Below are 15,371 nucleotides of genomic sequence, written 5' to 3'. Positions count from 1 at the left end.
CTAAAACAAATGTTCAAAGCCATCCCTCTGGCCAGAGAAAAATATGACATTAAAATTTGGATCTACACAAAGGAAAGAGAAATTTTTGAAAAGGTATGTATAAAAGTAGGTAAATGACTTTTCTCATTTTAAATTTCATGTCTACATATAACATACATAAGTTATACATATGTAGAAATAAAACATATGACAAGAACAGTACAAAAGAAGAAAATGGAGGTATGCTCTTGTAATGTTACATTATACATGAAGGTAGACTGTGATAAATTAAAGATGTATATTACAAAACCAAGGATGTATAAGCACAGGGAACTATTTTCAATATCTCATAATAACCTATAATGAAAAAGTATATATAAATTACTGAATCACTTCGCTGTACACCAGAAACACAACACTGTAAATCAACTACACTTCAATTTAAAAAAAAAAAAAAAAAAAGTTAAAAAAAAACCCAAGGAGAAAAAAACCTGTGAACATGAGTTAGGCAAAATTTGAGGGCACAGGCGATGACAAAGAACATAAATCATAAAAGAAAAAATTGCCAAATGAGATTTCCTGAAAATTTAAAACTTCTGCTTTTGTAATTACTGTTAAGGAAAGCTGAGCCAGTGGCTCACCTTTGCAAAACATGTATCTGATAAAGAGTTTGTATCCAGAATATGTACAGAACTAAATGAGACAACCCAATTCATAAAGAATATGGACAAAACATTTTAAGACACTTCTCAAAAGACGTGAAGAGCAAATAAGCATACAGAAAGATGCTCAACATTATTAGTCATTAGGGAATTGCAAATAAAACCACAATGATATACCACTATACCTCTACTAGAACAGCTAACATCAAAGACTGACAAAAACTGAAGTCTCAGTGAGAATATGAAGCAACTGGAATGCTCATACATGGCTGACTAGAATGCAAAATGGTATAGCCATTTTGGAAAACAGGCTGACATTTTCTTATAAAGTCAAACATTCACTTAACCATACAACACAGTAGTCCCACCCCTAATTTGCTCACGAATAATAAAAGCAAAAGATCTATATTCAAATGTTCACAGCAGCTTTGTTCATAACAGCTCAAAACTGGAAACAACCCAACTGTTTATCAACTGGGTAATGGGATAAGCAAATTGCAGTATATTCATAAATGGAATATGACTCAGCAATAAAAAGGAACAAACCACTCGAACATGCAACAACATCAGTGAATCTCAAAAGCGGGCTAAGTGAAAGGCAGACAACAAAGATTACATACCATATAATTCCATTTATCAAGAAAGGTAAAATTAACATGACAGAAAGTAAATTAGTGGTTGTCAAGGACCACAGGTAAGAGTAGGGGACGGACTGCAAAGAGGCCCAGGGAACTTTGGGGGACAATAGAAATGTTCCAGTTATCCTGACTGTGGTGATTCATCAAACCCATTTAATTGGTGAACTATACTATATGTAAAGTTATACCTCAATAAAACTAATTTTTTAAATGAATGAATGAAACTGGTGAACTGTACTATATGTAAAGTTATACCTATATGTAAAGTTATACCTCAATAAAACTAGCTTTTAAAATGAATGAATGAAATATGTCCAATATACGGGGGTGGAGGTGGAGAACTCTAATTAATCCAAACCTGGATATAATAAGTATTCATAAAAGTGATCTCGGGGCAATAGCATTAAGAGATATCACTTTGGGATGAGATTAATGAAGGCTTCATAGATAAGATGACACATGAACTCCGGTTGAAAAAAATGGACAAGTAGGATTGGCCAATTGAGGGTGGGGCATAAACTAATGTACAGGGGGCTTACAACTCCATGTTTTTAGAATGGTAAGGAGGCCAGTTTGTATTGTCATCAACACATACAGTGAGAAATAAGGTTATTTTGGGTCAGTCTATGATGGAGAATCTTAAATGCCCAGTTCAAGAATTTGACTCTGTCAAAATGTTTTACAAAAAAGTGACAGAATCAAAGTGGCATTTTGAGATTAATTTGAATGAAGAAAACAGGAAGGGCTCAAAGAGGTAAAGCCCAAATGCAATCAGAATCAACAATAAGGATGTAAGCTACAGAGTTTCGAACTAAATAAGAGTAGACCAGGGCTTCCCTGGTGGCACAGTGGTTAAGAATCCACCTGTCACTGTAGGGGACACAGGTTCGAGCCCTGGTCCAGGAAGATTCACATGCCATGGAACAACTAAGCCCGTGCGCCACAACTACTGAACCTGCGCTCTAGAGCCTGTGAGCCACAACTACTGAGCCCACATGCCACAACTACTGAAGCCCACGTGCCTAGAGCCCATGCTCTGCAATGAGAAGCCACTGCAAAAAGCCCACGCACTGTAACGAAGAGTAGCCCCTGCTCATCGCAACTAGAGAAAGCCTGCGCACAGCAATGAAGACCCAACGCAGCCAAAAATAATTAACTATTTTTTTAAAGAAAGAGTAGACCAATGACCATTACAGAAGGACAAATTAGAACAAGCAATTCAGTAGAACTCAGGAGCTCCATAGAGGAGATAAGTATTACTAAGGTTTTGGCACTGGATGCTTGGGAGAAACTACTGCCACTTAAAACACGTGCACACACACACACAAATCAAACAGTTCTTTTTTTTTTTTTTTTTTTTTTTTTGTGGTACGTGGGCCTCTCACCGCTGTGGCCTCTCCCGTCGCGGAGCACAGGCTCCGGACGCGCAGGCTCAGCAGCCACGGCTCACGGGCCCAGCCGCTCCGCGGCATGCAGGATCCTCCCGGACCGGGGCACGAACCCGCGTCCTCTGCATCGGCAGGCGGACTCTCAACCGCTGCGCCACCAGGGAAGCCCCAAACAGTTCTTAAAACTAGACGTTACATAAACAAAGTTAAAAGACTCACAAAAATACTAATGCCACAAAAAAACACTTAATACCTCTAATACAAAGAGCTCTTATAAATTAGAAAAACATCAAATAATGAATCAAGAAATTAGAACATCCAACATACAGATGAAAAGAAAGGCAGCCTTATTAGATATTAAAGAAACACAAATGAAAAATAAATAACGGGACATCTGACAACTCCAAGTGATGGTGGGACTGAAGAAACAGGCATTCTCAGACCGTTGGGAAATATAAATTGGTAAAAGCCTTCTAAAAGGGCAATATGACAGTGTATCAGAACTATAAACCTGTAAACCATTTTTGACCCCAGCAATTTTATCCCTGGGAAATCCAATCTAGAGGAGAAAATGGGCAAATGCACACAAAAATTCTGCGACAGATGCATAAACATAGAAAAAAAACAAAACATAAAAAAAATAGTGGGCTTCCCTGGTGGCGCAGTGGTTGAGAGTCTGCCTGCCGATGCAGGGGACACGGGTTCGTGCCCCGGTCCGGGAAGATCCCACATGCCGCGGAGCAGCTATGCCCGTGAGCCATGGCCACTGAGCCTGAATGTCTGGAGCCTGTGCTCCGCAACGGGAGAGGCCACAACAGTGAGAGGCCCGCGTACCGAAAAAAAAAAAAAAAAGAATCTAGCAAAATGGACTTGGCCAAAGAAGTTATGGTATATCCATACAACAGAATACTAGGAGCCAATATAAATATACTATGGAGTACAGGGTAAAAATAGCATTGTAGTATGTTATGTAAAATCTTATGTCCTTATGCATATACACATAGAAGTCTAGAAGAATGTTCATCAAAATGTCATGGGGGTGATCATCTCAGGTAGCTGGATTCAAAGGGACTTTTAATCTCATACTTTTCTGTACTAACAAAATTTCTACCATGAGCCTCTATTATTCTTTGTAGATATGTGAAAAATAATGAAGAGCAATATCAGAAAAAGAAGTGACTCCAAGAGAAGTGAAATAATTAAGTTCATGGTGGATAAATTAAGTTTGAAGTGTCAATAAAATACCTCAGTGAAAGTATCCCTATGCAACTGAAAATGCAAAAAACAGAAAAGAAACAGAAAATGGGCATACAGCCCATTAACTACTTTCGTTTTCAGTTCCTCTCACCACCTTTTTCATTTCCATTTTATGCAAATTCCAGTTTTTAACCTAGACTTTAATCCTCTAACCTACATTTATTTTCCAAATATATTAAGAACACTAGATTCTACCACAATTTGCATGTGCAGAAATTCAAGGAACAAAATCACTGTGAATAAGTAATACTTTTCTTAATACTTTTGCTTCCAACACCCACTTTAAAGTTTACAGATATCTACATATGAAACAAAGCCAACCAAAAACAAAAATAACAACAAAAACTTAAGTGATATTCACAGAAAACATACAGAATAAGAGAAAAGATTTAAATGACCGTAAATATGAATATTAAGCAACATTAATTTTCAGCTGGTTTTTCAAAAATAGCTATTAATTTTTCAGAGTCAGAAAATAAAAGCTTGACTTACCGTCTACTCAGAAAATTTTCACCAAGAAAAACAGATCATTTATCTTGATCATACAACAGAGTACAAATATAAATACTAAGTCTGAATTTATTCTTTTTTTTTTTTTTTTTTTTGGCAGTGCTGGGCAGGCAGCATGTGGGATCTAACTTCCCGGACCCGGGATGGAGCCCGTGCCCCCTGCATTGGAAATGCAGTCTTAACCACTGGACTGCCAGGGAACTCCCTGAATTTATTCTGTTCACACTAAAAGTGACTCCCAGCATCCTTGACTCATTCCAGTAAAGCATGAGCTAGAAGGGGGAGGTTCTTAAATTTTCTCCTTATAAATCAAAACAATTACTTCCCCCATCCTAGAGTATACGTAAACCAAAACAGCAAGTAAATTTAGAGATAGAACTGGCATTTATGCAAAAGCTGGTTTGCATTAATCTGCGGACAAAAATATTCAAATTAATTCAACCACTAATAAATAAACCTTGGAATTTGTCCTCTAGGAGCTTACAATCTAGTAAGGAAAACACAAATTTTTAAAAGCTCTACAGCAAAGAGAAAACAAAGTGCCATAGGGATATAAGAAAAGGAATTAACTTTTTCTGGATGAACGGAGTAACAAAGGTCTCAAGACGGTGGAATTTGAGCTGGGTTTTGAACGCAAAGCTGGAGGCAGAGAAGAGGAAAAAAGGCATTTCAAGCTAAAAGAACAGCAAAAGGAAAAATGTAGAGAAATAAAAGTGCCTCTAAAAATAGAACTCTGGTAGAATGGGACCAGATCATAAAAGGCATTACCTGACAATGCATTAGAAAATTTGGACTTAATTAATGGAAGTGATACAATCTAACCAAAATTTTCAGCAAACTCTCTGAATAAAGAATGAATTGGGAAGAAAAGAATAACAGGAAGTCTGATTACAAATGAGGGCCTGAACTAAGGTACTGGAAATGGAAGAAATATTAGTGTTACAACAAAAATTTAATGGAGAATGAGTAGATGTAAATGTCAGGCAAGGCTGGATCAGAGAAGCAGCAAAACACAACTCCATCTTGGGAATGAAAGGATTACAGTTTGGAGACTTAAGACAGTTCACTTAAATTCCCATTCCTTCTGAGTGTTTCTGCATTTATCCAACTATCCTGTATCTTTAACACTTCTGAAAAGCATTTTAGGAATTCAATTCATCTAAGGATATTCATGACTTATTTCCAGTATGTACATATCAAATCAGTATTTTATGAGTAATAGCTTTTTTAAAATTCTGGAATGTCTTTATTTCATATATTTTTGAGCACTAGTTTTTAGGACAAAACACTAAATAATCCACAACAAGAGATACCGCGTATCATATGCAAGTGAATACTAATAAATTCATTTAAATTTCCATCTAGGGTATGTCCATCTTTAGATTCTCAGGGTCTCAATATTATTCCATAACAGAGGTTTCTGCTGCTTCTTGGTGGAAGAGAACTTCCACAGGTTCAGAGAGAGAATCAATTATATATAACAATTTATTGTACTGATTGTAACTGGTCTGACTTGAGTGACTTCAGACCAAGAACATCCCATTGCAAAACAACCCTCAATAACTATTATTAGTGTCTTCAAAAAATGTTTTTAGCCTCCTATTCACAAAACCTACAAATTAAAAGACAAAGTGAGCTGAAAGAACCTTTAGAAGAATTTGGTTTTTTTAATCTTCAAAATGCTGCAAAGATGGCCAGGAAACAGAAATTAACACATAAATATCCAAACGGGGTGAATTTTAGCAAAACAGATCATTAAGTGAGGTGGTCAGCTCCCTTGAACCCCATGTGAGGTTCAATACAGCACAATATCAAGAGCTTGTACTTCAGAATCAGCCCAAGGTTTGAATCCAAGCTGACCTTGGAACAAATCATTTAACTTTTTAGAGCTTCCGTTTCCCAATCTATCAACAGGAATGTTCCAACCACACATGGGTTTTGGAGGTGAATATATGTTAAGTATTTGTCAATGCCTGGCATTCAGTAAAACCTAAATGTCAGTACCACTGCCTCTCATTCTGAACAGCCCCTCTCTTCAGTTCACCTGCACATTTATTATAAGGCCAATCAGCAGAATTATATGACTTCTCACACCCCAACAGTCAAGTAGCAAAGAAAAAACGGTAACCCGGTTATACAGGGGAAAAAGGAAAGCTAAGAAGGGACTTGATGAAAAGCATGAGCAGCAGAGCGCTGAAGATTCAGATGGTGGCAAAGGGCAGGTTGTGAGGTAGAAGTCAATAGAATAGAGAGGATTTATTCTAGGAACACAGAGAAAATCTTCATTCCATGGTCTCAATACCATTTTGAATGTGCATGCATTTCCTTAAAAATATCTACAGTGACAATTCTTTCACAGATAAGCTCCATGTGGGCTGGAAAAAGACCACTCTATTTCCTGTAGCAAAACACACAGTCTCTATTAAATCCTTACATATCCAGGCCCACAATGTTTCACATGCTCAATAAATGCCATCATCCCTTCCTTTACCCATTCAACAATTATTAAGAGTCTACTTGTGCCCGATACTACACTGAGTACTAGGAATACAACGGTCAGCAAGACAGGATAATTGCCTTCGTGGAGCTCGCAATCCAAGAGTCTATTCGTTAAACAACACAGGCCACCTATCACAATGACTTAAACAAAACTTTCTGCATTAAGCTGGACAAGACAGTTCAATTAATTATTCCAAAACAGTAATAACACATTTGTTATATTTAAAACTCAAGTTCTTCAATCAACTATTTTAACTATAAATTCTGGGCCCTATACTTCAAGCAGGACATTTGACAAACTCGGTATAATATAATGTGAAATCAAAAACTGTATGAAAAATGAGTTTTTTGACCCAGAGAAGAAAAGACTCAGAAGACAAAACAACTGTCTTTACATTTTGAAGAGGCAGCGTACAGGTTTCCTCTGAACTATTCCAAAAAGTTAAACTTGAAGCAATGAGTAGAAGTTACGTGGAGGCAGATTTCTGTTACAATATGAAGAATTCTAGCATTTCAAGCTATTCAATAAAAATTCCACCACGTAACATTTCTGTAATAGTCTATAATATTTCTACACTTTGCAAAACACAAATCGTTTTTTCCCTTTAAAAAAATCAGCTTTATTGAGATGTAATTTAAGTACAGCAAAATTCACCAATTTTAAGTGTATATAAAACACAAATTTTCATTTAATCCTTGGAATAATCAAAAGAAAACAAGTATTTCGCTGTTACAGTTTAGGAAACTGAGTCTCCCAGGGTGTTGCTAAGACACTGGGCAAACCAGAAAGTCCCAAATCTAGTGGAATAAGCTGTCTCAAAGTAACGTCTTCCCTCCTCTAGATGTATACAGGCACGCAACCAAAAGGCTGGATGTCAGGAATGTTGGCCAAAATATTCTAAAGCTTCTTCCAAATCCAACCATTTAGAAACACCGGTGGTCAATACAGACATTAGGAAAAGATTCAGTTATGAATGGTCCTCTAGCACGCAAGCCTCATGAGGGCAAGGACCTTGTCTCTCTTCATTGCTATACTCCAGTCCTTAAAACAGTATCTGGTATATAACACATGCTCAATAAATATTTGCTAAGTACAAATAATTCCAAATGCACATACCACTGCTCTGAAATAAATATAAAATACACAGCACTATCATATAATAAAGGACCTCACTGAAGTATCCAGCAACTAAAAGGCCTGATAAACACAAAATCCATTCTTAAAATTGCATCATACACTTAAAATTGCTATCTAAAGCACTGAAACTTTGACCTAATCCGTCAAAAACAAATTCATCTCCAAAATTGCAAGCCTTTTGGCAAACCTATTTTAATTAAAGTAAAATATAAACTCGTACAAGACACAGAAGCTAGATATGGTAAAATGAGTTTTCAATGTTGATAGTCTTTGCTTAAGGCATCAACTAGCATTGAAAGTGTGCTTGAACCCTGCAAGAATGAAGAGATTTATACAGCTGTTTTGGTTTAAAGACAAACACACACAGATCTCCACTCGCATCACATCTTTACACTTACTAGGCTGACGCTTCAAAAAGATCTAATTTTACTGGTACACATGTTGTATTCAACATAACCGTGCTTAGAGGTACTCAGCAGCTGCTTGGCATTACTGAAAAGTAAAACCAATAGGAAAAAACAATGGATGCAAACAATTCGTAATACCCTAAACTATAAGGCCTAGAATTTCTAGACATCTAAAAGAATTTAGGACCTGCAATAACCTCAGGAGTTACTTTTAATTCATTTTGCTTAACAGATAAATATATATCAACGCACACACCGTTTTTGGAGAACAACATTATATAACAGGCAAGGCCTTAACAGCTATATTAAAGATTTACTCCTATTTCACTAGATTAAAGTATACCTTTCAAAGATATCTGAACAAAGATCCTGACACTTAAAGGTCTAGTTAACTTTAAAGTAAGTGTAAACAGTAATTTAAAGTACTAGCAGATAATGTGATAGTTTTAAGAAACGTCCACTACTAAGCCATTCACTCGGTGGCTACATTGTATTACACCAACTAGCTTATGTTTACATTACGTTATTAGCAACTGGGTGTCACCACAAACCAACACAGAAACCACAATCTCATCATTTTTTTCTACTTTTTAAAATCATGACTTTGGAAGATCAGGTTAAAAAAAAAACTATTCCACACAAGAATACCATAAAATGAGTATCTTCCTTATCTTACGAATTAAGAACCGTAAGCTTGTTCACATATTGAAAGAATGAACTTGACAGAAAGGCTGCTTTTCCCACCGCTGTACTAATCATATGAAACATTTGCAACCCACATCTAACTCTGACATCAGCACCTGGCGCCGATTCTCCTTTACAAATGCTTACTCCCTAAGCTGCAATCCACTCCTAAGTCTGCAGCAACAAAACCTCTTCCGAGGGCTTTCAAAACTGTGACAAATCACCCTCCAGGCTGACCCAAAGCAACTGTGCTGGAAAAGCAAAGAGCAGTTTAGAGAAACCCGTTTAAATGGATTAACGCAACACGTTTAAAACGGTGAACCCTTTCCTCAGAACCCTTCTCCGCCACAGCGAGGAGAAACTCTGCCGGACCTGTTGCTTTGCCCCTCCGAAGCCCCCACAAGGTGCTCGGGGCGCGCGAAAACGCCCCTCCCCACCGGAAGCCCCGTGCCAGGTGAGGTTTTTCTCGCCTCGCCGGCCGACTGGAATGCTGCAGCGCCCCATCGCCTCTTGCGCTGCCTCCGGGGCTCTGGCCGGCCCAGCCCGAGACAGACGCCGGGACGCCGGACTCACCTGATCACAGGGCTGTAGGGGCTCCGGGAGCGGCGCCAGCTGCTGCTGCTGTACGGGCTGGGGGACACGTCGCCTCCCCGCTCGTAGGAGCTGTGGCGGCTGTAGCTGGGGGAGCGGCGGCGGCTGTAGGGGCTCGGGGAGCGGGCCAGACGCCGCGAGTAGGGGCTGCTGCCGCCTCCCGCCGGGCTGGGAGACTTGCGGCTCCGCAGGCTCTGCGAGGCCCTGTGGGACACCGGGCTGTCGTCCCGGCCTCCCAGCGGGCTCAGGGACCGCTGCCGCCGCCTGTAGGCCTTGGGCTCGGTCTTGTCCTCCCGGTAGGCCTTGGGCGGCTCCTTGTAGGCCGACGGCGGCTCCTTGGACGACTTAGTCCGGCTCCGGTGGGCCTTCGGGTCTCGGTCCTTGCGGCTGCTACTGCTGCTGGACGTGGCCGAGGCGCTTTTCCGGCGGCCGCCGCTGCTGCTGCTGCTGCCGCTTTTGGCGGCCTCGGCCCGCTCCTCGCCGCCGTGGCCGTGGCGGCTGCGGGACTTGGAGGCCTCGCCGCCGCCGCCGCCGCGCTGCCCGTCCCGCCGCCGATGCTCGCGGTGGCGCTCCTTGCTGCGGCCGCTGCTGCTGCGGCGGTCCCGGCGGGGCCTGCGCTCCGACCCCTCCCCGCGCCGCTGGGTGCCGGAGGAGGAGGCCGGACTCCCGCCGCTGCCCCCCGTTCCCCCGGCAGCCGTCGCCGCCGTTGCCGCGCTGGCCCCCCCCAGCAGCAGCCCCTGCTCGGACTGGGAGCTTACATCCTCGTACTCCACCAGCGGGGTCACACCCCCGCCGCTACTAGCACCGCCACCGCCGTCCTGCTGCGGCTGGGGCAGCGAGAAGACCCGACGCTTCTCCGCCTCCTGCCCGGCGCGGGGCCCGCGGCGCCGCTTCTGCCGCCCTCCTGCGCGCCTCTTGCCTCTCGCCAGCCGCTTGACCTCCAGAGGGGGGCCCGGGCTGAAGCAAGAGGAGGAGGCCGCGGCGGCGGCGGCTGCGGCGGCGGCCGTGCCGGGAGCAGCCAGGAAGAGCAGAGGCGGCGGGGGCGGCGGCGGTTGCAGGAGCTGCGGCTGCAGGAGCGGCAACAGCAGCGGCGGCTGCTGAGGGGACAGGAATCGCCTCCGCTTGCGGCGTTCCTCCAACTTCTTCTCCGCCCAGCTCAAGCCCCCGCCTCCCCCCAGCGCCGTGTCCGAGCTGCTCGGCATCGCCTAGAGCCCGCCGCAGAGCGCGGCGCGGGTGCGGCCTCCTCCCGGGTCCGGCCTCCTCCCGGGTCAGATCCTGGCCATCTCCCCCGCCGGAAACGGGAACAGCGGTGGCGGAGGGACACCGAGCACCAGGGCCGGCCGGGAGACGCGCCACGATAATCCGGGTCGGGACTCGGGTCCCTGGGTTCCAGGTCACAGTGGGGTACGCAGCGGCCTCCGGGCCCGAGGGAAGCAGGGAATCCGGGCGGAGGAGCTCCCGATCGTGCTCGTCTTCCTAGCCTCGGCAGCAAAAACACCAGATGCGCCGGGCGCTGACCTGCGGGGGAGTCCGGAGTCCTCCAAGTGCCCCCGGGGGTGGAGAAGAGCGACCTCGGCCGCGCTCTCGGCTCGGGCAGCGCAACGCGGAAGTACCACCTTCGTCTCCGCTTCACTCCATCGGGCCCTGACGTTGGGTGCGAGTTCAGGGGAGGGGAGTGGGCGAGACAACAACACGCCTCCGCCGCCTCCTTCTCCTCGTCGACGTTGTCCTCCAGTAGTGGCGGCGACACACGGCGGGCGCCTCAGAAGTGGCCTGGGCCTGACAACAACTCCCGGCCTAGGGCCTCGCGCACTCTGCGGCCCTCAGGGACGGGCGGCGGGGCGGGGCGAGGCGGGGGCGACCGGGCTGCGGCTCACGGCTGGGGCAGCGAGTGTGCGGGGCTGGGCGGGGGGCTGTTTCCGGGGAGATGGGGGCGGGGGGGGCGTTTCTGAGTCTGTGGGGGTGGGTATGGGCCCTGACTTTCTTCTTCCTTCGGCGCGGCGAGCAGAGGTGGCGGTGCTGCCCCTTTCCTCCGCTCCCCCCCCCCTCCACGAGGAGGCTCCTGGTGTGCGCGGCCGGCCCGGCTCGCTCCTCCCCTTCCCTCTCGGCTCCTCGTCATGAGGAGGGAGGGAGATGGGACTTGCTGGTTGGGCCCTAACCTCCACAACCCCTCCTTCTAGCCTCGCTCTTTCGGCCTTTCCCCTCTTCGGCCCTGACGCAAGGCCGGGGGCGCGCACGCACGTCGCGCTCCGAGAAAGCCCAAGGTGAGTGGTGTCAGGGGCAAAGGAGGCGGGAACAAAGTTGCCGCGCACGGGCGTGCTCGCTCCCGCCAAGCGACGGGCGTCTGGCCCGGAAGTGAGGGAACGTAGAGAAGGCTCCACTTCCGATGGGGGTGGGACTCTGTGAAGAAGAGTTAAAGAAAGGAGAGGATTCGTGCGCCGCCCACTGCTGTCGCTGGAGACTCGGAGTGGCGGCACGTTGCTCGTGCCTGTTGCTTGCGTCCAGCGCGCAGTACCGGCTCTGGTTCTTCGCAGGCGCCGCACCGCCTGCCTGTTGACAGGTCACGGCGAGAGCATGAATCTGGAGACTCAGGAATAATGCCGTTAATGGCCTTCTGGGCTGGGTAATCACCCCGTCGTCTCCCCTCAGCCAAGCCCGGACGGAGGTTGGAACAGCTGCAAGAGAGGAAGAGAGGGCACCCTGCAAAAGAGGGCGGAGATGGCGTTAGCTTAAACTATCTCTTGTACACCCAAGTTCCAGGCCCCATCTTGACCTAAAAACACAGTTGGAAATCCCAGTCTGGCGCTTCCATAACACTGAAGTTTAAAAAAAAAAAAAAAAAAATGTTAATACGAGGAATAATGAAACGTCGAAAGGAACTCCTGGAAACCCCAGAATTTTTACCGGCGGCCTTGAAGTCAAAACATCTCGCTCAAATGAGAGCTGCCCTCTTTGGCACTTCACCCTCTTTCAGCTTAACTATCCAAACCTGTGGGGCTGCAAAGCATAACCATTCGGTGACCTCACGTCTCATTTCTTTCATTACCAGGTTAGCCTTTCAGTTACAGAGTGGGCACTTGGGACAATTTTCATAGGTTAAAACTTAAATGGCTTATTGGTTTGGTTTTTTTTTTAATTTTAATTGGATTATAATTGATTTACAATGTTGTGTTTCAGGTGTACGCGAAGTGAATCAGTTATACATACGCATATACCCACTCTTTTTTAGATTCCTTTCTCATATAGGCCATTAGAGAGTACTGAGTAGAGTTCCCTGTGCTATACAGCAGGTCCTTATTAGTGGCTTATGGGGTTTTAATATGGTTTCAAAGAGAAGCTGAGCAGTGCATTCAATGGCTACATGTAGTCACCCGTTTTCAAGTCTATTCAGTGCATCAGTTGGTTCTTAGTTCTTAAACATTTGGTACCCATCCATCATTCATGCCTTTGTGTAAATAATTTTAATTGACTTGACATCCACTAACACTGTATCTCAATCTGGACTCACCTAAGCTAAAATCAGACTTCACTGAAAGAATACAAAGGGTGTTTGCTGAAGAATAAAGGAGGCAAAGGAGTAGGTAATCTTGAAGGCAGTTCATTTCCCAGGAGGATAGGCCCCGAGTGGGCCACACAGTGGGACCTACCACGCAGCCAGAAGGATGTGTTAAGTGCACTGGGAAACTGAATAGAAAAGTAAGGGACAAGGTGCCTAAAAACGTTTCTCCTAGGGGCTTCACTGGTGGCACAGTGGTTGCGCGTCCGCCTGCCGATGCAGGGGACACGGGTTCGTGCCCCGGTCTGGGAAGATCCCACATGCCACGGAGCGGCTGGGCCCGTGAGCCATGGCCGCTGAGCCTGCGTGTCCAGAGCCTGTGGTCCGCAACGGGAGAGGCCACAACAGTGAGAGGCCCGCATACCACACACAAAAAAAAAAAAACGTTTCTCCTTGGCAGTATTGCTGCCTGAAGTGCCTACACCCTAAACCAGTTAGCGAGTGGGTTTTTCCAAAAAACTACGATCAACCTGCCCCATCATCCTACTTTGAAAAGCCTGGAGTAACAGAACAAGGAGAGCAAAATGGATTTATCTAGCAGTTCGTCACATATGACCAACTCCAGGTAAGAATATCATCTTCTGTCTTATACTTGCAAAGAAAACATGTTCCAAAGTAAATGGGTAGCTTCCAGTCCAGGTTGCAAACAGAAAACATGTACTAAAATATTTTTTGTGGGGTTCTGCCACCCCATATGTTTCTGCAAAGAGTCTGGGGGGATGGGATGGGGAAAAGAGGCAGAAGGGAAGCATTTTGAACTCCCCAAAGATACTTGCCCCCCATGCATTGAAATGCTAATGATTAACAGGGTTCAAACTCCAAAAAATGAGAAAGACCTTTAAATTAGAAGCCATCTGTTTCTATAAACTTGTCTACTTAACTTCATGTAAAGAGACTTGAAGTTGCCACTTGGGACTGTGTTTTAGTATTTTACTGTTTGTGTCTTATGACATACTGTCTACTGGTCCAAGAGAGAGAGAGAAGGAAGTGGTAAATTTTTTGCTTTCTTTGTTTATCTAATGGGTCATAACATACCTAATCAACTGTTCATAAAGGGTGGCCTGAGACTGACGCTTTTTCAATGAATCATGCAATCAAAACTATTTTCATAGTAAGACATGATTTGTTTTTATCATTCTTATTTTTTCACAAATGCACCATGGAGTTTTCCAGAGGCAGCATGACATGTGATGACATCATCGTTCTGATGGCTAATGGAATGTGTGCTTGTGTGTTCATATTTTTTCTAGAATGTTCTAAGGTATTAAGTTTCTGAAATGTGTAAACATTTGGAAAATCTGCCTAACTCAGTGACCCGATATTTTGCAACTGACTAATGGATGATGTTACAATATCATGAGTAAAAGATTCATTCAAAGTGCAGGACAGACTGATGTGTTTTAATGTAACCGTATAAAAAGTTCATAGATCTGATCTCAGATTCCACTTTATAACTAATCTTTAAGAAGCTACCGTGGGGACTTCCCCTGGTGGCGCAGTGGATAAGAATCCTCTTGCCAATGCAGGGGACACGGGTTCGAGCCCTGCTCCGGGAAGATCCCACATGCTGCGGAGCAACTAAGCCCGTCTGCCACAACTACTGAGCCTGCGCTCTAGAGCCCGCGAGCCACAACTACTGAAGCCCGCGTGCCACAACTACTGAAGCCCGTACTCCATAGGAAGAGAAGCCACCGCAGTGAGAAGCCGGTGCACCGCCGCGAAGAGTAGCCCCTGCACGCCGCAGCTAGACAAAGCCCGCACGCAGCAACAAAGACCCAATGCAGCCAAAAATAAATAAATTAATTAAGAAGCTACTGTGGAGTTTTGGTGTAGTATCAAAGAATACCCACAATTATCTGGAAAAGCTATTAAAATACTCCCTCGCTTTTCCAACAACATATCTTTTTCATACATTTACACCAAAATAACATATTGCAACAAATTGCATAAAAAGGCTGATATGAGAATCAGTTTCAGTCCTACTAAACCAGTCGAAAGGAGATCTGTAGAAAGGTAAAACATTAATCCTCTAATATTTTTGTTTTGTAAAGATAGTTTCTTT

General features: G+C 44.5%; 1 protein-coding gene and 1 long non-coding RNA gene across 3 annotated transcripts in view; one reads left to right on the top strand and one right to left on the bottom strand.

Annotated features, from left to right (window-relative positions):
- Positions 1–11,000, bottom strand: part of CDK13 (cyclin dependent kinase 13) — a 114,292-nt gene extending 103,292 nt beyond the window's left edge. For both annotated transcript variants that reach the window (XM_059074309.2, XM_059074310.2), the window contains exon 1: positions 9,736–11,000. In XM_059074309.2, coding sequence (XP_058930292.1) covers positions 9,736–10,955 — 1,220 coding nt within the window. In that variant the 5' untranslated portion in view covers positions 10,956–11,000. The remainder of the gene's footprint in view (positions 1–9,735) is intronic.
- Positions 11,001–11,657: 657 nt separating this feature from the next.
- Positions 11,658–15,123, top strand: LOC131762653 (uncharacterized). Its single transcript, XR_010842296.1, has 3 exons — positions 11,658–12,802; positions 12,931–13,874; positions 14,836–15,123. It is a non-coding gene; the product is annotated as an uncharacterized lncRNA (long non-coding RNA).
- Positions 15,124–15,371: the final 248 nt, after the last annotated feature.

Source organism: Kogia breviceps, chromosome 9, assembly GCF_026419965.1.
Source record: "Kogia breviceps isolate mKogBre1 chromosome 9, mKogBre1 haplotype 1, whole genome shotgun sequence".
Lineage (NCBI taxonomy): Eukaryota > Metazoa > Chordata > Mammalia > Artiodactyla > Physeteridae > Kogia > Kogia breviceps.
The sequence above is the reverse complement of the archived record's forward strand: the minus strand, read 5'-3'. Positions and strand labels throughout refer to the sequence as shown.